At 46.6% G+C, this 21870-nt stretch overlaps 2 protein-coding genes and 1 long non-coding RNA gene across 11 annotated transcripts in view; 2 read left to right on the forward strand and 1 right to left on the reverse strand.

Annotated features, from left to right (window-relative positions):
• Window positions 1-16839, forward strand: part of LOC118362134 (grainyhead-like protein 1 homolog) — a 33426-nt gene extending 16587 nt beyond the window's left edge. For both annotated transcript variants that reach the window (XM_052485905.1, XM_052485906.1), the window contains exons 11-15: window positions 5881-5909; window positions 8900-8985; window positions 10537-10622; window positions 13302-13366; window positions 13553-16839. In XM_052485905.1, coding sequence (XP_052341865.1) covers window positions 5881-5909; window positions 8900-8985; window positions 10537-10622; window positions 13302-13366; window positions 13553-13667 — 381 coding nt within the window. In that variant the 3' untranslated portion in view covers window positions 13668-16839. The remainder of the gene's footprint in view (window positions 1-5880; window positions 5910-8899; window positions 8986-10536; window positions 10623-13301; window positions 13367-13552) is intronic.
• Window positions 6-5873, forward strand: LOC118362313 (uncharacterized). 4 transcript variants are annotated; one of them, XR_008086091.1, is made up of 5 exons: window positions 6-1999; window positions 2070-2489; window positions 2735-2944; window positions 3190-3259; window positions 3295-5873. It is a non-coding gene; the product is annotated as an uncharacterized LOC118362313 (long non-coding RNA). The 4 variants fall into 4 exon arrangements; XR_008086088.1 differs by having other exon boundaries at window positions 2070-2524; window positions 2805-2944; window positions 3190-5873; XR_008086089.1 differs by having other exon boundaries at window positions 2070-2524; window positions 2805-2909; window positions 3190-5873.
• LOC127913590 (uncharacterized) lies at window positions 10629-13295 on the reverse strand. Of its 5 annotated transcripts, none has more exons than XM_052485920.1 (4): window positions 12904-13295; window positions 12610-12819; window positions 12153-12404; window positions 10629-11574 (listed from the first exon to the last, which is right to left on the reverse strand). In XM_052485920.1, exons 1-4 carry the CDS (start codon window positions 13141-13143, stop codon window positions 11095-11097), a joined length of 1182 nt encoding a protein of 393 aa, XP_052341880.1. In that variant the 5' UTR covers window positions 13144-13295; the 3' UTR covers window positions 10629-11094. The 5 variants fall into 5 exon arrangements, with proteins under 5 accessions (XP_052341880.1, XP_052341883.1, XP_052341881.1 ...); XM_052485923.1 differs by having other exon boundaries at window positions 12736-12861; XM_052485921.1 differs by having other exon boundaries at window positions 12279-12404; window positions 12610-12861.
• Window positions 16840-21870: the final 5031 nt, after the last annotated feature.

The raw sequence follows: 21870 nt of genomic DNA on the forward strand, positions 1-21870 counted from the left end.
TGAGTACCTAGCCCCTAAACACTGACATGTGGTCAGTTTTTTGTTTGACCCTCTAAAGGTTATGGTTAGGACTTGGGGAGGGTAAGCTGATCCTAGATCTGTGTCTAAGGGTCAGCATTCTGGGCCAGGTCACGGAAGACAGGGTTATGCATAGCTACCACATAAATCATGTTAATCAACGGTACCTGTGACATTCAAACTGAAATAAAAACACAGTTTGGTTTTCCTAGTATAGTGTAGTTGTGATGATAAGGCTGTTATCAGATTCATTGGAACAAAATGATAAACCCCAACCCTTTTTTGAATGCATTCCGCAAAAACATTAAAAAAAATAGAAAATTCATTGTTTTTATCTATGTACGCTACCTTTCAAAAGTTTGGGGTCACTTAGAAATAAATGTCCTTGTTTTTGAAAGAAAAGCACATTGTCCATTAAAATAACATCAAATTGATCAGAAATACAGTGTAGACATTGTTAATGTCATAAATGACTATTGTTGCTGGAAATGGCAGATTTTTTATGGAATATCTACATAGGCGTACAGAGACCCATTATCAGCAACCATCACTCCTGTGTTCCAATGGCACATTGTGTTAGCTAATATCATTTTAAAAGGCTAACTGATCATTAGAAAACCCTTCCGCAATTATGTTAGCACAGCTGAAAACTGTTGTCTGATTAAAGAAGCAATAAAATTGGCCTTCTTTAGACTATTTGAGTATCTGGAGCATCAGCATTTGTGGGTTCGATTACAGGCTTAAAATGGCCAGAAACTTTCTTCTGAATCTTGTCAGTCTATTCTTGTTCTGAGGAATGAAGGCTATTCCATGCAAGAAATTGCCAAGAAACTGAAGATCTCGTACAACGCTATGTACTACTCCCTTCGCAGAACAGCACAATGTGCCATTGGAACACAGGAGTGATGGTTGCTGATAATGGGCCCCTGTACGCCTATGTAGATATTCTATAAAAAATACAAAATAAAATCTGCCGTTGCCAGCTACAATAGTCATTTACAACATCAACAATGTCTACACTGTATTTCTGATCAATGTGATGCTATTTTAATGGAGAACATTTTTTTTAATTTTTAAACAAGGACATTTCTAAGTGACCCCAAACTTTTGAACAGTAGTGTATATTTGCACAAGTGGTTAACAACAGCCATACATTTAGATTACATAGTAGTTATATCTATTAAGATAATATACCGTACTTGGTGCTGATTCAATCATAAAAACCTTATCAAAGGGCATTTGAATGCAACTTCAACCAGCCTCTGACTACCAAAGAGTCCAGTCCACCCTCTCCGTGTCTCTTTCAGACTTCTAAAGAGCCACTCATTCTGGCAGTCCTTCACTAAATACCAGGAGTTCTTTAGATAGTGGATATCCCTTAAGGCAATCTTACTTTAGGGTGTAGGGGCTTTTGCCTATTGTTAATAGATGAATTAGAGACCAAACCCTAGTGTTTGAAGTCTAAGCCCTGAACACCATTGATGTCCAGTGCGTTATGAGGGATCAGAGTTAAGACATTTCAGAAATGTTCCCAAAAATTCCAGAAATCCTAGTTGAATTGACAGAATATTTTATTTTGGAACTCTACATTTTTTTTTTTACCTTTATTTAACTAGGCAAGTCAGTTAAGAACAAATTCTTATTTTCAATGACAGCCTAGGAACAGTGGGTTAACTGCCTGTTCAGGGGCAGAACAACAGACCTTGTCAACTCGAGGATTTGAACTTGCAACCTTTCAGTTACTAGTCCAACGCTCTAACCACTAGGCTACCCTGCCGCCCAAGAGGGATGTGCTATGTCTATGCCATGTTATGACCTTGTATAGCCCGCCCAGCACTCCTCATGACAGTCATTCCTCTCCAACTGGTTGGGCCAGGTGACTGGTCATTCCTCTCCAGCTGGTTGGGCCAGGTGACGGGTCATTCCTCTCCAGCTGGTTGGGCCAGGTGACGGGTCATTCCTCTCCAGCTGGTTGGGCCAGGTGCCCGGTCATTCATCTCCAGCTGGTTGGGCCAGGTGACTTGTCATTCCTCTCCAGCTGGTTGGGCCAGGTGACGGGTCATTCCTCTCCAGCTGGTTGGGCCAGGTGACGGGTCATTCCTCTCCAGCTGGTTGGGCCAGGTGACGGGTCATTCCTCTCCAGCTGGTTGGGCCAGGTGACTTGTCATTCCTCTCCAGCTGGCTGGGCCAGGTGACGGGTCATTCCTCTCCAGCTGGTTGGGCCAGGTGACGGGTCATTCCTCTACAGCTGGTTGGGCCAGGTGACCGGTCATTCATCTCCAGCTGGTTGGGCCAGGTGACTTGTCATTCCTCTCCAGCTGGTTGGGCCAGGTGACGGGTCATTCCTCTCCAGCTGGTTGGGCCAGGTGACGGGTCATTCCTCTCCAGCTGGTTGGGCCAGGTGACGGGTCATTCCTCTCCAGCTGGTTGGGCCAGGTGACTTGTCATTCCTCTCCAGCTGGTTGGGCCAGGTGACGGGTCATTCCTCTCCAGCTGGTTGGGCCAGGTGACGGGTCATTCCTCTACAGCTGGTTGGGCCAGGTGACCGGTCATTCATCTCCAGCTGGTTGGGCCAGGTGCCTTGTCATTCCTCTCCAGCTGGTTGGGCCAGGTGGCGGGTCATTCCTCTCCAGCTGGCTGGGCCAGGTGACGGGTCATTCCTCTCCAGCTGGTTGGGCCAGGTGACGGGTCATTCCTCTACAGCTGGTTGGGCCAGGTGACCGGTCATTCATCTCCAGCTGGTTGGGCCAGGTGACTTGTCATTCCTCTCCAGCTGGTTGGGCCAGGTGACGGGTCATTCCTCTCCAGCTGGTTGGGCCAGGTGACGGGTCATTCCTCTCCAGCTGGTTGGGCCAGGTGACGGGTCATTCCTCTCCAGCTGGTTGGGCCAGGTGACTTGTCATTCCTCTCCAGCTGGTTGGGCCAGGTGACGGGTCATTCCTCTCCAGCTGGTTGGGCCAGGTGACGGGTCATTCCTCTACAGCTGGTTGGGCCAGGTGACCGGTCATTCATCTCCAGCTGGTTGGGCCAGGTGCCTTGTCATTCCTCTCCAGCTGGTTGGGCCAGGTGGCGGGTCATTCCTCTCCAGCTGGTTGGGCCAGGTCACGGGTCATTCCTCTCCAGCTGGTTGGGCCAGGTGACGGGTCATTCCTCTCCAGCTGGTTGAGCCAGGTGACGGGTCATTCCTCTCCAGCTGGTTGGGCCAGGTGACTTGTCATTCCTCTCCAGCTGGTTGGGCCAGGTGACGGGTCATTCCTCTCCAGCTGGTTGGGCCAGGTGACTTGTCATTCCTCTCCAGCTGGTTGGGCCAGGTGACGGGTCATTCCTCTAAAGCTGGTTGGGCCAGGTGACGGGTCATTCATCTGAAGCTGGTTGGGCCAGGTGACGGGTCATTCATCTCCAGCTGGTTGGGCCAGGTAACTGGTCATTCCTCTCCAGCTGGTTGGGCCAGGTACGGGTCATTCCTCTCCAGCTGGTTGGGCCAGGTGACTGGTCCCAGACCCCCACACTCTGTCAGTCGCCGCCTGCAGAGTGGTGTTCTCTGGGATATATATATGATCACCATGGACAAGCAGCTCTTTCTGTTTTCAAGACCTATTAGAAAGAACGGACTAGTCGACTGGTGCCTGGCCAATATCAGTGTAACTTTGTCACTATGAGATCAGAGGGTTTGTCCCAAATGGCACCCTATTTACTATGTAGTGCAGTACACTACTGTTGACCATAGCCCTATGGGCCTCAGTCAAAAGTAGTGCATCTATTTCATATATAGTGCACTACTTTTGACAAGGGCCAAAAAGTAGTGCACTATATAGGGAGCCATTTCAGACACAACCATATAATTTGTTTTTACCTTTATTTAACTGGGCAAGTCAGTTAAGAACAAATTCTTATTTTCAACGACAGCCTAGGAACAGTGGGTTAACTGCCTGTTCAGGGGCAGAACAACAGATTTTTACCATGTCAGCTCTGGGATTTGATCTTGCAACCTTTCGGTTACAAGTCCAACACTCTAACCACCAGGCTGCCTTGGTCACACCTTATATGGTTCCTGGCTGGTAAACAGTTTCAACTCCTACTCAGGACAAGGTGCAGATCAAGGTGACTAAAACATACAGTGTAGACCTGCCAATTGGCCAGGATAATGTAATCATGTAATATCATGGGATTGGCTGTTGGTTATATAACCTGGGAGGTTCCAGTGCCATCTGATAGGTGGAGATGGCCTTGGGACAGATCCAAAGGTTTCTAGGTGTGTGAGTCAAATGATCTTACACAGTGCTTCAACGAATCCAAACATGTTTGGAATCACTCTCATATGCGTGAATATCTCATCATTTCAATATCATTGATTATGGAAGCCCAGTGGTTTCTTAATATGGCACCTAATGCAGTATGTCTAGAGTAGATTGCACCTGTTGCACTTGTGACTTGGCTTGATGCGAAGGGGACAGGAGACAGAGGGGAGTGTAGCACACGTCTGTCTACGTGTGGTATGTCAGGTCTCTCTCTCCATTCCCCAACAACACACCTCTTCCTGGCACTAGCAGTGCTCCTAGCCACGCCTGGACTCTGAACCCTCCTTGGCTTAGCAGTGTGATATCACATGGCCCTCAGGGTGGTTGCTAGAAGCCTAGAGTGAAACATTTTCCCTAGACCTGGAAGATGGGCAGACAGTTGTTTTAATTCATCCCTGTGGCTCTGTAGAAAGTGAACTTTGACTGCTCCCTGTTGGCCACAGTGGCACCAGGGTCCGTTCATGAGGTTTGCGTATTTGAAAATATTATTGCTACTGAAAACGAACATGAGTGTTTCACATTGGACAAGTCCAGGTAGTCCCTCCCTGTTTCAGTCCATTTGGTGCATAATGAACATGACCCAGCTGAGCTGAATGAGTTCTCTGGTTTCTGGGCCACATGGCGTTGCTGACATGCAGGGTGGACTGAGCTGAAAATCAACCTTTACTGTTTACCATTCTGATCCAGCCTGGAAGGAAAACGTTTATTTTGACACACGATTGGCATAAAATGGCAACCCAGTAAATCTCTAGCCCTCCTATCAGTTAGTGATTAGCAGGGGGATTTGGCTTCCTCTGAGAATAGACTATTGATTTGGCCTGGTTCAGGTGTTTAGTACATGCTCCTTAACTACATAGTGGAGTAGTACACACTAACAACCTGGACCAGAACTAATATTGATTATACATTCCACAATTCCTCCTAAAATATGGACACTGCTTAGTTACAACACACGACTGCACTCTGTTACCTGTGAATGTGTTTAGTATATATAAGACAATCAATGAAGGTATGGAAACCAGGTTGGAAGGCAAGTGGGCCAATTAAATGTATCCTTCTAACCAGATCAGAGGGCGAGTGGGCCAATTAAATGTATCCTTCTAACCAGGTCAGAGGGCGAGTGGGCCAATTAAATGTATCCTTCTAACCAGGTCAGAGGGCGAGTGGACCAATTAAATGTATCCTTTTAACCAGGTTGCACTTATCTTGTGCTGCAAGAATGGCCTTTAGGATTTATGAATCGAAAGTGTTACTCAAAATAATCTGAACTGCTTATTACAGTAATAAATTAAAGCATGCTCTAATGTTGAGGGGAAAATATTTAAATCCTATCCAAAACAATGTCATCAGTTTTGATTTAAGAGGTCCCTTAGGATTGTTGACACAGCCCACAAAGTTCAATAGACCTGTTCCATATTAGATCAAATGACCTATTTCATATGTATGACTGTGTTTTTTCACCCTTGACCCATATCATTCCCTCCCCTCATTCTCTGTTTTCTTTCTCCCTTATTCTCCCTCTTCTCTCTCGTTCTACCTCCATTCTCTCTCTTTCTCTATGCAGCCCTTCTCACAAGAAGATGGAGAGGAAAGGTGAGTTCCTGGAAACATTGACTTCACGCTAATTAGTTTTATTGGACAAGTAGATGGAAAGGGGCTGGAGTAAATAAAGTATGGCCACTCATATGGTAGCTGTTCGACCGAGACAACCTTTAGCTCTTCCAGTTTCCACCTTCAGCTCTCCCAGTGTCAACCTTTAGCTCTTCCAGTGTCAACCTTTAGCTCTTCCAGTGTCAACCTTTAGCTCTTCCAGTGTCAACCTTTAGCTCTTCCAGTTTCCACCTTCAGCTCTTCCAGTTTCCACCTTTAGCTCCTCCAGTTTCCACCTTTAGCTCTTCCAGTTTCAACCTTTAGCTCTTCCAGTTTCAACATTTAGCTCTTCCAGTTTCCACCTTTAGCTCTTCCAGTTTCCACCTTTAGCTTGTCCAGTTTCCACCTTTAGCTCGTCCAGTTTCAACCTTTAGCTTTTCCAGTGTCTATCTTTAGCTCTTCCAGTGTCAACCTTTAGCTCATCCAGTTTCCACCTTTAGCTCTCCCAGTTTCCACCTTTAGCTCTCCCAGTTTCAATCTTTAGCTCTTCCAGTTTCCACTTTTAGTTCTTCCAGTTTCCACCTTTAGCTCTTCCAGTTTCAATCATTAGCTCTTCCAGTTTCAATCTTTAGCTCTTTCAGTTTCCACCTTTAGCTCTTCCAGTTTCCACCTTTAGCTCTTCCAGTTTCCACCTTTAGCTCTTCCAGTTTCCACCTTTAGCTCTTCCAGTTTCCACCTTTAGCTCTCCCAGTTTCCACCTTTAGCTCTCCCAGTTTCAATCTTTAGCTCTTCCAGTTTCCACCTTTAGTTCTTCCAGTTTCCACCTTTAGCTCTTCCAGTTTCCACCTTTAGCTCTTTCAGTTTCCACCTTTAGCTCTTCCAGTTTCAACCTTTATCTCTCCCAGTTTCAACATTTAGCTCTTCCAGTTTCAATCTTTAGCTCTTCCAGTTTCCACCTTTAGCTCTTTCAGTTTCCACCTTTAGCTCTTCCAGTTTCCACCTTTAGCTCTTCCAGTTTCAATCTTTAGCTCTTTCAGTTTCCACCTTTAGCTCTTTCAGTTTCCACCTTTAGCTTGTCCAGTTTCCACCTTTATCTCTTCCAGTTTCAACATTTAGCTCTTCCAGTTTCAATCTTTAGCTCTTCCAGTTTCCACCTTTAGTTCTTCCAGTTTCCACCTTTAGCTCTTCCAGTTTCAATCTTTAGCTCTTTCAGTTTCCACCTTTAGCTCTTTCAGTTTCCACCTTTAGCTCTTCCAGTTTCAACCTTTATCTCTCCCAGTTTCAACATTTAGCTCATCCAGTTTCCACCTTTAGCTCTCCCAGTTTCCACCTTTAGCTCTCCCAGTTTCAATCTTTAGCTCTTCCAGTTTCCACCTTTAGTTCTTCCAGTTTCCACCTTTAGCTCTTCCAGTTTCAACCTTTATCTCTCCCAGTTTCAACATTTAGCTCTTCCAGTTTCAATCTTTAGCTCTTTCAGTTTCCACCTTTAGCTCTTTCAGTTTCCACCTTTAGCTCTTCCAGTTTCAACCTTTATCTCTCCCAGTTTCAACATTTAGCTCTTCCAGTTTCCACCTTTAGCTCTCCCAGTTTCCACCTTTAGCTCTTCCAGTTTCAATCTTTAGCTCTTCCAGTTTCCACCTTTAGCTCTTTCAGTTTCCACCTTTAGCTCTTCCAGTTTCAACCTTTATCTCTCCCAGTTTCAACATTTAGCTCTTCCAGTTTCCACCTTTAGCTCTCCCAGTTTCCACCTTTAGCTCTCCCAGTTTCAATCTTTAGCTCTTCCAGTTTCCACCTTTAGTTCTTCCAGTTTCCACCTTTAGCTCTTCCAGTTTCAACCTTTATCTCTCCCAGTTTCAACATTTAGCTCTTCCAGTTTCAATCTTTAGCTCTTTCAGTTTCCACCTTTAGCTCTTTCAGTTTCCACCTTTAGCTCTTCCAGTTTCAACCTTTATCTCTCCCAGTTTCAACATTTAGCTCATCCAGTTTCCACCTTTAGCTCTCCCAGTTTCCACCTTTAGCTCTTCCAGTTTCAATCTTTAGCTCTTCCAGTTTCCACCTTTAGCTCTTTCAGTTTCCACCTTTAGCTCTTCCAGTTTCAACCTTTATCTCTCCCAGTTTCAACATTTAGCTCTTCCAGTTTCAATCTTTAGCTCTTCCAGTTTCCACCTTTAGCTCTTTCAGTTTCCACCTTTAGCTCTTCCAGTTTCCACCTTTAGCTCTTCCAGTTTCAATGTTTAGCTCTTTCAGTTTCCACCTTTAGCTCTTCCAGTTTCCACCTTTAGCTTGTCCAGTTTCCACCTTTATCTCTTCCAGTTTCAACATTTAGCTCTTCCAGTTTCAATCTTTAGCTCTTCCAGTTTCCACCTTTAGCTCTTTCAGTTTCCACCTTTAGCTCTTCCAGTTTCCACCTTTAGCTCTTCCAGTTTCAATCTTTAGCTCTTTCAGTTTCCACCTTTAGCTCTTCCAGTTTCCACATTTATCTCTTCCAGTTTCAACATTTAGCTCTTCCAGTTTCAATCTTTAGCTCTTCCAGTTTCCACCTTTAGCTCTTCCAATTTCAACCTTTAGCTACACCAGTTACTTCTAAGAAAGACCCTGAGAGCTGTTTGTGTCATGGTCTATTACGTAGTTGTTAGGGTTGTTAGAGTGGTTGTTAGGGTGGCTGTTGGGTGGTTGTTAGAGTGGTTGTTAGGGTTGTTAGGTTGGTTGTTAGGGTTGTTAGGGCCTTCCTGCTATTTCTCTGGGAGAGGGCCTCACAGGCTTAACTGGTGTGTGTGTGTGTGTGTGTGTGTGTGTGTGTGTGTGTGTGTGTGTGTGTGTGTGTGTGTGTGTGTGTGTGTGTGTGTGTGTGTGTGTGTGTGTGTGTGTGTGTGTGTGTGTGTGTGTGTGTGTGTGTGTGTGTGTGTGTGTGTGTGTGTGTGTGTGTGCATACGTGAGTGTCTGTGTGAGTGCATAAGCGCTCTAACCCAACCTGTGGTGTGTGTCCATTGCAGTTCGGGCATGAAGAGATCGCTCTACGCCGAGGATGAGTTTGGTTCACCTTCCAATAAGCTGGCCAGAATGGACAAGCCCAAGAAAGGTATGACGTGTGTGCCCGCCCTGCCCATGCGTTGTGTATACACTACTGATAAGGTCACTGTCCAACACAAAACCAGAGAGAGGGCTAGGTATGGAGAGGGAGGAGTGTGTGTGTGTGTTATGGCTTGCCTTGAAGGCCACCAACACCCCATCACAGACAATTCAAATCAAATGTATTTATATAGCCCTTCGTACATCAGCTGATATCTCAAAGTGCTGTACAGAAACCCAGCCTAAAACCCCAAACAGCAAGCAATGCAGGTGTAGAAGCTAGGAAAAACTCCCTAGAAAGGCCAAAACCTAGGAAGAAACCTAGAGAGGAACCAGGCTATGAGGGGTGGCCAGTCCTCTTCTGGCTGTGCCAGGTGGAGATTATAACAGAACATGGCCAAGATGTTCAAATGTTCATAAATGACCAGCAAGGTCAAATAATAGGTCTGGGACAGGTAGCATGTCCGGTGAACAGGTCAGGATTCCATAGCCGCAGGCAGAACAGTTGAAACTGGAGTAGCAGTACGGCCAGAGAAAGAATGAGAGAAAGAGAGAATTAGAGAGAGCATACTTAAATTCACACAGGACACCTGATAAGACAGGAGAAGTACTCCAGATATAACAAACTGACCCTAGCCCCCCGACACATAAAATACTGCAGCATAAATACTGGAGGCTGAGACAGGAGGGGTCAGGAGACACTGTGGCCCCATCCGATAATACCCCCGGACAGGCCCAAACAGGAAGGATATAACCCCACCCACTTTGCCAATGCACAGCCCCCACACCACTAGAGGGATATCTCCAACTTACCATCCTGAGACAAGGCCGAGTATAGCCCACAAAGATCTCTGCCACGGCACCACCCAAGGGGGGTGCCAACCCAGACAGGAAGATCACATCAGTGACTCAACCCACTCAAATGACGCACCCCTCCTAGGGACGGCATGAAAGAGCACCAGTAAGCCAATGACTCAGCCCCCTGTAATAGGGTTAGAGGCAGAGAATCCCAGTGGAAAGAGTGGAACCGGCCAGGCAGAGACAGCAAGGGTGGTTCGTTGCTCCACACACCCCAGGGGGTGAAAAATCTGACCATGTATCTTTGAGCAAGGCACTAAACCCTAATTGCTCCTGTAAGTTGCTCTGGATAAGAGCGTCTGCTAAAATTGTTGAATTTTGCGTTTATATTGCAGCAGTGTGCATGTGTGTGTCACTATGCTGTGTGAGGTATTGGCCACATGAGACTGGAACATAGTGAGATGCTCAGATGTCCAAACCCACATCAAGGGCTTCACCACTGTTAGTTTCAGCAGAAAATATATCTGACATTGCCAAGCTAATGTGTTGTGTGATTCAGGGTGTTTGTTAGTGTGTGTGTGTGTGTGTGTGTGTGTGTGTGTGTGTGTGTGTGTGTGTGTGTGTGTGTGTGTGTGTGTGTGTGTGTGTGTGTGTGTGTGTGTGTGTGTGTGTGTGTGTGTGTGTGTGTGTGTGTGTGTGTGTGTGTGTGTGTGTGTGTGTGTGATCAATATGTCTCACTGCATGCCTCCTCTCTCCTGTGTAGTTCTGCTGTATGTGCGTAGGGAGACAGAGGAGGTGTTTGATGCGGTCATGCTGAAGAACCCAACAATGAACGGGCTGGTGGAAGCAGTAAGTTCTTACTCAATATGAACAGGAAATTAACACTGCCAGACATATGGTGTCCGTTATGGGAGGCTGGTCCCATTGCATCCCTCCAGTGACACGGTGGGTGGCACTGTTTGTGACACGGCCCACTCTGCCACACAGACTCCTCTATTCTGCAATTACCCATGTCCACTATCTTTCTGTCTCAGCTTGATGCTAATTCAACTCAGCATGAGAGAGAGGGAGAGCTATGACCTCAACTCTTTCCTCTAAATGAAGTAGAGGGACAGACTGAGAGAGTGAAAGAGAATGAGAAAGGAGGACAGAGGCATAACCATGTGTAGGGTCTCCGCTTCTCCGTATAGTCATTTAGCCTTCCCCTCACGTGAGGGTGCTGTGGTTCTGATCAGGGGGGTCTGTCTGTCTGGCTTAGTGCATTAAGACAAAGGGGACAGAGGACATCCCTCAGCAGGGGACAACAGGGGCTGTGGGGAAACTAGACATGGGTCTCCAACCGCCTCCGCAACAGGCCAAATGAGTCATGACAGGACTGGACCTGGCCTCTCAACAGGCCAAATGAGTCATGACAGGACTGGACCTGGCCTCTCAACAGGCCAAATGAGTCATGACAGGACTGGACCTGGCCTCTCAACAGGCCAAATGAGTCATGACAGGACTGGATCTGGCCTCTCAACAGGCCAAATGAGTCATGACAGGACTGGACCTGGCCTCTCAACAGGCCAAATGAGTCATGACAGGACTGGACCTGGCCTCTCAACAGGCCAAATGAGTCATGACAGGACAGGACCTGGCCTCTCAACAGGCCAAATGAGTCATGACAGGACTGGATCTGGCCTCTCAACAGGCCAAATGAGTCATGACAGGACAGGACCTGGCCTCTCAACAGGCCAAATGAGTCATGACAGGACTGGATCTGGCCTCTCAACAGGCCAAATGAGTCATGACAGGACTGGACCTGGCCTCTCAACAAGCCAAATGAGTCATGACAGGACTGGACCTGGCCTCTCAACAGGCCAAATGAGTCATGACAGGACTGGACCTGGCCTCTCAACAGGCCAAATGAGTCATGACAGGACTGGACCTGGCCTCTTAACAGGCCAAATGAGTCATGACAGGACTGGACCTGGCCTCTCAACAGGCCAAATGAGTCATGACAGGACTGGACCTGGCCTCTCAACAGGCCAAATGAGTCATGACAGGACTGGACCTGGCCTCTCAACAGGCCAAATGAGTCATGACAGGACAGGACCTGGCCTCTCAACAGGCCACATGAGTCGTGACAGGACTGGACCTGGCCTCTCAACAGGCCAAATGAGTCATGACAGGACCTGGCCTCTCAACAGGCCACATGAGTCGTGACAGGACTGGACCTGGCCTCTCAACAGGCCAAATGAGTCGTGACAGGACCTGGCCTCTCAACAGGCCAAATGAGTCATGACAGGATTGGACCTGGCCTCTCAACAGGCCACATGAGTCGTGACAGGACTGGACCTGGCCTCTCAACAGGCCAAATGAGTCGTGACAGGACTGGACCTGGCCTCTCAACAGGCCAAATGAGTCATGACAGGACTGGACCTGGCCTCTCAACAGGCCAAATGAGTCATGACAGGACTGGACCTGGCCTCTTAACAGGCCAAATGAGTCGTGACAGGACTGGACCTGGCCTCTCAACAGGCCAAATGAGTCATGACAGGACTGGACCTGGCCTCTCAACAGGCCAAATGAGTCATGACAGGACTGGACCTGGCCTCTTAACAGGCCAAATGAGTCATGACAGGACTGGACCTGGCCTCTCAACAGGCCAAATGAGTCGTGCCAGGACTGGACCTGGCCTCTCAACAGGCCAAATGAGTCGTGACAGGACCTGGCCTCTCAACAGGCCAAATGAGTCATGACAGGATTGGACCTGGCCTCTCAACAGGCCACATGAGTCGTGACAGGACTGGACCTGGCCTCTCAACAGGCCAAATGAGTCGTGACAGGACTGGACCTGGCCTCTCAACAGGCCAAATGAGTCATGACAGGACTGGACCTGGCCTCTCAACAGGCCAAATGAGTCATGACAGGACTGGACCTGGCCTCTTAACAGGCCAAATGAGTCGTGACAGGACTGGACCTGGCCTCTCAACAGGCCAAATGAGTCATGACAGGACTGGACCTGGCCTCTCAACAGGCCAAATGAGTCATGACAGGACTGGACCTGGCCTCTTAACAGGCCAAATGAGTCATGACAGGACTGGACCTGGCCTCTCAACAGGCCAAATGAGTCGTGCCAGGACTGGACCTGGCCTCTCAACAGGCCAAATGAGTCATGACAGGACTGGACCTGGCCTCTCAACAGGCCAAATGAGTCATGACAGGACTGGACCTGGCCTCTCAACAGGCCAAATGAGTCGTGACAGGACTGGACCTGGCCTCTCAACAGGCCAAATAGGTCATGACAGGACTGGACCTGGCCTCTTAGTTTCTCTGGGAGGGAAGTGTGAACAGCTGGGGAGAAAATGTGGGCAAAGATACCGCACATCTCTCTTTTCTTTCCTGGTAGAATTCAGATTGTGTTTAATGTCTGCCATTCGACCTGAGTAATTGTTAGAGTGGTGTATTGTATATTTCATTTCCATTCTCTTCTTTCAAAAGAGAGACTACTGTATTTACAAGCCTTTGTTGCTCCGCTTCTTCTAGATATCTGAGAAATACAACGTGCCACTCCAGAAAGTGGGGAAAGTCTACAAGAAATGCAAGAAAGGGTAAGTTGTTCTCATCAACGGTAAATCTATTTACCATGATTTAAGAATTCTACAACAAGTAAAAGTTATATTTGTGAAGAATCAGGCCTTTTATGTATTTTACACAACATAAGACTCCGACCATAGAAATGTAATGATTTTATTTTATTACTGTGATACTGACATTTCTATCTGTCCCTCTGTTAGGATTCTAGTCAACATGGATGACAACATCATCAAACACTATTCCAATGAAGACACCTTCCAGATCTCTATGGAGGAGCTAGGGGGCATTTATAAACTCACCCTGACTGAAATCTGATTGGCCCAAAGGGAGGGGTGGGGAGTGATTGACACTATCACCGCTCAGTCCGCAAAGAGTGTGGCGATAGGGCAGCTTGTAAAGTTGTTGTAAATGTAAAGACTCTTAGTTTACAGATACACATGGCATTGGCCCAGGCACCAAAAATGGACAGAATGTCTCAGACATTAGCCATATCTACAGTCCACTAGCCTGGTCCCAGATCTGTTGTTAGGCTTGCCAATGATCATTGCTTTGTTTCGAGACAGCATAGACAGATCTGGGACCAGGTTTAAACTGCCCACCTGTCTGAGAGTCTGTGTTCTTCTTTATTTGTGATGTTACAAAGCCACTGCTCTTATGCCATGATGACATTGTGTTGATGGCTTGATGTAGACTTTTCCTACTTTTTTGATACTTTTGTATATAAGAATTGAGTCTGACAAGAAGCCCTCTTAGCTATGTCTTATGCTGAGGCCATTTGAGATTCTTTGTTTATTTGTGTGGCGTGTCTCTCAGTATATTTGTGTTGTATATGGTATAAGTGAAAGCATCAGTCTAATAGTGCATTGCTTTTGGCATTAGCGTCATAGTGATCTGGAGATGTATGCAATCGTTTAGCCTGGTCCTCGATCTGTTTGGTCTGTCTTGCCAATTCATGTAGGGATTGTCAAGCCAGACAAGGCAAGACAGTGAAAACACAACTATCCTTATGCCTCAGGCTGCATTCTATCTGCCCCCTTGGAAAGGGTTGTCACTAGTTACCACCGCCACAAAGTCCAAATTGGCTATATTGTAAAATTAATGAAAACTAAAATGCAGCTTTTTGGTCTTAATATAAGGTTAGGGTTAGGAATACGTTTAGCTGTGTGGTTAGGGTTAGGAATAAAGTTAGTAGTGTAGTTAGAGTTAAGGTTACGGTTCGGGTAAGGTTTAAAATCAGATTTTAAAGAAGAGAAATTGTAGAAATAGCCTGGGTTTAGCCATAACTATGACTATGTGGCTGTGGTAACTAGTGACGAACCTCGGAATGCCATAGTACTAAAGACAGATCTTAATCTATTAAATTAGGATATCTATTAGGATATTTCGCACACAAGATGAGTGCAAACGCGTATTGTAAATAGAGAGGATGGATTGGCCTGGTTGGCTTACTCACTGTATTGATACTACACATCCTGGCAGTATTTAGTATGTATGTAATGTACACACTACCACAGTCTGGCAGTTAGTATGATATAATCTGTGTTTGTTGCTACTGTATGTGTGTTTTGAGAATAAGCATGTAATGTATGTGTGTGTCATATGGATTCTGGATAGAATGGAGAGCAGACATTTTCCCTCATACTGCTTTAGCATATGGCCTCTTCATAAGTATTACATGTCAAAAAATGATAATAAGATAAAAATTTATCAACCCTTCTGTCACTCAGCTATGGTGTGAATAGGATTCAGACCACAGGGGGCTGCTGATGGGAGGACGGCTCATAATAATGGCCAGAACAAAGCAAATGGAATGACATCGAACACCTGGAAACCACGTTTAATGTATTTGATACCATTCCACTGATTCCACTCCAGTCAATACCATGAGCTTGTTCTCCCCAGTTAAGGTGCCACCAACCTCCTGTGATTGACTATTAGTCTATTAGTACAAGGGAAGTGCAATAAGGCAGTGATTGAAGCTCAAACACATTCAGATGGACAGATTTTCCCTTTCTTTTCATACACATATCAGACACAGTAATAGTGTGATAACATGACATTTGTGTCCATTTGAAAAATGTGGGGGACATTGTTTTCCTTGTGTACCTTCACAGCTCCTCTTTGCACCAGAGAAACAAAATGATGCTCCAGCACTTATTTATAATTTCAGCCAGTAGTTTTAAAAGTAGTGCTCACCAGCCAAAACCTGTTCCCGGATATTGTCCACTAAACATAGACATTCGCATGATAAGTTACGCCCTGCAACAATAACAAAATGCTTGAAAATGTTTTATTCGTATGATATGTTAAGTGGTTAATATCCCAGATTGTATCTTTAATGTCTATATATTTATTATGAGAGTGGGAAAAGGGGTATTTTTTTACCATATACACTGAACAAAAATATAGATGCAACATGCGTGTTGGTATTCATGAGCTGAAATAAAAGATCCCAGATATTTTCCATATGCACAAAAAGCTTATTCCTCTAAAATGTTTTGCACAAATTTGTTTACATCCCTGTGAGTGAGCATTTCTCTTTTGCCAAGATAATCCATCCACCTGATTAAACAGCATGATCATTACACAGGTGCATCTTGTGCTGGGGACAATTAAAGACCACTCTAAAATGTGCATTTTTATCACACAATAAAATGCCACAGATGTCTCAAGTTTTGAGGGAGCGTGCAATTGGCATGCAGACTGTACGAATGTCCACCAGAGCTGTTGCCAGATAATTGAATGTTCATTTCTCTACCATAAGCCGCCTCCAACGTATTTCTAGAGAATTTGGCAGGACACCAAACAGGCCTCACAATCGCAGACCACGTGTATGGCTTCGTGTGGGCGAGCGGTTTGCTAATGTCAGCGTTGTGAACAGAGTGCCCCATGGTCAGGTTATGGTATGGGCAGGCATAAGCTATGGATAACAAACGCATATGCATTTTATCAATGGCAATTTGAATGCACAGAGATACTGTACCGAGATCCTGAGGCCCGTTGTCGTACCATTCATCCGCCGAAATGACAGCATTTTTCAGCATGATAATGTACAGCCCCATGTCACAAGGATCAGTACACAATTCCTGGAACTGAAAATGTCACAGTTATTCCATGACCTGCATACTTACCAGACATGTCACCCATTGAGCATGTTTGGGATGCTCAGGATCGTCATGTACGACAGCGTGTTCCAGTTCCCGCCAATATCCAGCAACTTAGCCCAGCCACTCCACAGGCTACAATCAACAGCCTGATCAACTCTGTGTGAAGGAGATGTGTCGCGCTGCATGAGGCAAATGGTGGTCACACCAGATACTGACTGGTTTTCTGATCCACACCCCTACCTTTTTTTATGTATCTGTGACCAACAGATGCATATCTGTATTCCCAGTCATGTGAAATACATAGGTTAGGAAGTAATGCAGTTTCCAATTGAGTGATATCCTTATATGAACTGTAACTCAGTAAAATCTTTTAAATTGTTGCCTGTTGCATTTATATTTTTGTTCAGTATATATACTGTATACATTGAGTGTACAAAACATTATTAACACCTGCTCGTTCCATGACAGACTAACCAGGTGAATCCAGGTGAAAGCTATGATCCACTTTAATCAGTGTAGATGAAGGGGAATAGACAGGTTAAAGAAGGATTTTTAAGCCTTGAGACAATTGAGACATGGGTTGTGTGTGTGCCATTCAGAGGGTTAAATGGGCAAGGCAAAAGATTAGTGCCTTTGAACGGTGCCAGGCGCACCGATTTGTGCCAAGAAGTGCAACCGTTTCCTGTGTGTATCAAGAATGGTCCACCACCCAAAGGACATCCAGCCAACTTCACACAACCGTCGGAAGCATTGAAGTCAACATGGGCCAACATGCCTGAGAAACGCTTTTGACACCTTGTAGAGTCCATGCCTAAGGGAGGGGGGGCATTACGCAATATCAGGAAGGTGTTCTTAATATTTTGTACACTCAGCATGTGTATGTGTGTGTGTGTGCGTATGTATGTATGTATGTATGTATGTATGTATGTATGTATGTATGTATGTATGTATGTATGTATGTATGTATGTATGTATGTATGTATGTATGTATATATATATATATACAGTACCAGTCAAAAGTTTGGATACACCTACTCATTCAAGGGTTTTTCTTTATTTTTACTATTTTCTACATTGTAGAGCAGTGAAGACATCAAAACTATGAAATAACACATATGGAATCATGTAGTAACCAAAAAAGTGTTAAAGATGTCAAAATATATGTAATATTTTAGATTCTTCAAAGTAGCCACCCTTTGCCTTGATGACAGCTTGGCACACTCTTGGCATCCTCTCAACCAGATTCATGTGGTAGTCACCAGGAATGTTTTCCAACAGTCTTGAAGGAGTTCCCACATATGCTGACCAATTGTTGGCTGCTTTTCCTTCCCTTTGTGGTCCAACTCATCCCAAACCGGGTGATTGTGGAGGCCAGGTCATCTAATGCAGCACTCCATCACTCTCCTTCTTGGTCAAATAGCCCTTACATAGCCTGGATGTGTGTTTTGGGTCATTTTCCTGTTGAAAAACAAATGATAATCCCACTAAGCACAAACCAGATGGGATGGTGTATCACTGCAGAATGTTGAGGTAGCCATGCTAGTTAAGTGTGCCCTCAATTCAAAATAAATCACAGATGGTGTGGGAGTGCTTTGCTGGTGACACTATCACACCTTCTCCATGCTTCACGGTGGGAACCACACATGCGGAGATCGTACTTTTAACTACTCTGCTTCTCACAAAGACACAGCGGTTGGAACCAAAAATCTCAAATTTGGAATCATCAGACCAAAGGACAGATTTCCACCAGTCTAATGTCCATTACTTGTGTTTCTTGGCCAAAGCAAGTCTCTTCTTATTATTGGTGTCCTTTCGTAGTGCTTTCTTTGCACCATGAAGGCCTGATTCATGCAGTCTCCTCTGAACAGTTGATGTTGAGATGTGTCTATTACTTAAACTCTGTGAAGCATTTATTTGGGCTGCACTCTGAGGTGCAGTTCACTCTAATGAACTTATCCTCTGCAGCAGAGGTAAATCTGGGTCTTCCTTTCCAGTGGCGGTCCTCATGAGAGCCAGTTTCATCATAACGCTTGATGGTTTTTGCTACTGCACTTGGGGAAACTTTCAAAGTTCTTGAAATGTTCCGTATTGACTGACCTTCATGTCTGTACATGACCATCTGATCATTTATCACTCCAGTTGTCACGCCCTGGTCGAAGTATTTTGTGTTTTTCTTTATGTATTTGGTCAGGCCAGGGTGTGACATGGGTTTTTGTATGTGGTGTGTAGCTTAGTGGGATTGTAGCTTAGTGGGGTGTTCTAGGAGAGTCTATGGCTGTCTGAAGTGGTTCTCAATCAGAGGCAGGTGTTTATCGTTGTCTCTGATTGGGAGCCATATTTAGGCAGCCATATTCTTTGGTTGTATTGTGGGTGATTGTACTGAGTGTCTTGATGTCCTTAGTCTGTGTTAGTTTGCGCCAGTTAAGGCTGTTTCCGTTTTCACTACGTTTATTGTTTTGTAGAGTTTGTGTTTTGGCTTCGTGTTACGTTGTGTAAATAAACATGGATCACAATATACGCGCTGCAGTTTGGTCCGACTCTCCTTCACCATTAGAAAACCGTGACAGAATCACCCACCGTAAACGGACCAAGCAGCATGTCGACAGACAGGAGCAGCCCAAAGAGGAGCTGCGTATTAAGGATTTCTAGACATGGGAGGAAATCCTTGACGGGAGAGGACCCTGGGCTAAACCAGGGGAGTGTAGCCGCCCAAAGGTGCAGCAGGAGAAGAGGCAACAGGAGCAGCCCAAAGAGGAGTACAGTATAGACTATACTTCTTGGGAGGAGATAGACAGGTGGGCGGTCGACCCAGGGAGAGTGCCGGAGCCCGCCTGGGATTCGATGGAGCAGTGCGTGGAAGGTTACAGGAGAATGAGGTTGGCGAAGCAAGCACGACGGCGCGGACGGAAGCCCGGGAATCAGCCCCAAAAATGTATTGGGGGGCTTACAGGGAGTATGGCAACGCCAGGTAGGAGACCTGCGCAAACTCCCTGTGCTTACCGGGGGGCTAGAGAGACCGGGCAGGCACCGTGTTATGCAGTGGTGCGCACGGTGTCCCCAGTGCGGGTGCATAGCCCTGTGCGGTATATTCCAGCTCCGCTAGATTGAGCGTCGAGCCAAATGCCATGAAGCCGGCTCTACGCATCTGGTCCCCAGTGCGTCTCCTTGGGCCGGCTTACATGGCACCAGCCTTGCGCTCGGTGTCTCCGGTTCGCCTACATAGCCCAGTACGGGCTATTCCACCTCGCCGCACTTGCAGGGCGACCGAGAGTATTCAACCAGGTAAATTTGGGCAGGCTCGGTGCTCAAGAGCTCCAGTGCGCCTGCACGGTCCGGTCTATCCAGTACCACCTCCACACCCCGGCCCTCCGGTAGCAGCTCCCCACACCAGGCTTCCTGTGCGTGTCCTCGGCCCAGTACCACCAGTGCCAGCACCATGCATCAGGCCTACAGTGCGCCTCGCCTCTCCTGCGCTGTCGGAGCCTTTCTCCTCTCCTGCGCTGCCGGAGTCTCCCGCCTGTCCGGCGCCGCTGCCGGAGTCTCCCGCCTGTCCGGCGCCAGAAGTGCCCCTCAGCCAGGATCCGCCAGAAGTGCCCGTCGGCCAGGATCCGCCAGAAGTGCCCGTCGGCCAGGATCCGCCAGAAGTGCCCGTCGGCCAGGATCCGCCAGAAGTGCCCGTCGGCCAGGATCCGCCAGAAGTGCCCGTCGGCCAGGATCCGCCAGTCGGCCAGGATCCGCCAGTCGGCCTCCGCCAGTCAGCCAGGATCTGCCAGATCTGCCAGTCGGCCAGGATCTGCCAGTCGGCCAGGATCCGCCAGTCAGCCAGGATCCGCCAGATCTGCTAGTCAGCCAGGATCCGCCAGTCAGCCAGGATCTGCCGGAACCACCAGCAAGCCAGGATCTGGTAGATCCATCAACCTGCCTGAGCTTTCTCTCACTCCCGAGCTTTCTCTCACTCCCGAGCTTTCTCTCAGTCCCGAGCTTTCTCTCAGTCCCAAGCTGTCCTTCAGTCCCGATCTGCTCCTTCAGTCCCGATCTGCTCCTCAGTCCAGTGGGGTTCTGGGTGAGGACTACTAGGCCATGGTCGGCGGCGAGGGTGGTCTATCCAGGGATGCGAGGAGAGGGGACTAAGACAATTGTGAAGTGGGGTCCACGTCCCCCGCCGGAGCCGCCACCATGGACAGACGCCCACCCGGACCCTCCCTATTGATTTGAGGTGCATTCGGGAGTCCGCACCTTAGGGGGGATTCTGTCACGCCCTGGTCAAAGTATTTTGTGTTTTTCTTTATGTATTTGGTCAGGCCAGGGTGTGACATGGGTTTTTGTATGTGGTGTGTAGCTTAGTGGGATTGTAGCTTAGTGGGGTGTTCTAGGAGAGTCTATGGCTGTCTGAAGTGGTTCTCAATCAGAGGCAGGTGTTTATCGTTGTCTCTGATTGGGAGCCATATTTAGGCAGCCATATTCTTTGGTTGTATTGTGGGTGATTGTCCTGAGTGTCTTGATGTCCTTAGTCTGTTAGTTTGCACCAGTTAAAGCTGTTTCGGTTTTCACTACGTTTATTGTTTTGTATAGTTTGTTTTGGATTCGTGTTACGTTGTGTAAATAAACATGGATCACAATATACGCGCTGCAGTTTGGTCCGACTCTCCTTCACCATTAGAAAACCGTGACACCAGTGCTAATCTGCAAAATTGTAATTATTCGCCTACCTCATGCCTTTTGCACACATTGTATATAGACTCCCCCTTTTTTCTACTGTGTTATTGACTTGTTAATTGTTTACTCCATGTGTAACTCTGTCTGTTCACACTGCTATGCTTTATCTTGCCCAGGTCGCAGTTGCAAATGAGAACTTGTTCTCAACTAGCCTACCTGGTTAAATAAAGGTGAAAATGTAACAGGTGTAATGCTCCTAAACTGATATGTGTATTAGAAGTAAAGAGAGGGGCTTTTTCCAGCTCAACGCAATGTAGACTCCTCACAGACTTTAGCAGACTGGATACTGTACTTCCATGTCACCTATTGCATAATCACAAACAGCACCTGGCCCTATGAAGTGGCTCATTATATCCTAGACAACAAGACAGACTGACAGAGAGACTTATATGGCTGTGGATGTGAATGGGCCTGGCCTGCTGTAACCAAAGCAGGATACTGTGAAATAAATCTAAATCTGGGGCTGAGTGGGTGGGTGGGTGGGTGGGTGGGTGGACAGGGCGGAGCTATACAACCATGACTGAGCCACTAACTGAGACTTCTGGGTATGAAGATAGGCGGACAGATTTAGTTAAACTTTATACACCCAGCGGAGCCTAGAGTGCTACCCATGAGCACTAGGCCATCTGCTCTCTTCCACTCATCCTCCCTTTTTCTTGTCTGGCACAGGACTGGGTAGAGGAGGAACGCCTGAT

Source organism: Oncorhynchus keta, chromosome 29 (genome assembly GCF_023373465.1).
Source record: "Oncorhynchus keta strain PuntledgeMale-10-30-2019 chromosome 29, Oket_V2, whole genome shotgun sequence".
NCBI classification, from domain to species: domain Eukaryota; kingdom Metazoa; phylum Chordata; class Actinopteri; order Salmoniformes; family Salmonidae; genus Oncorhynchus; species Oncorhynchus keta.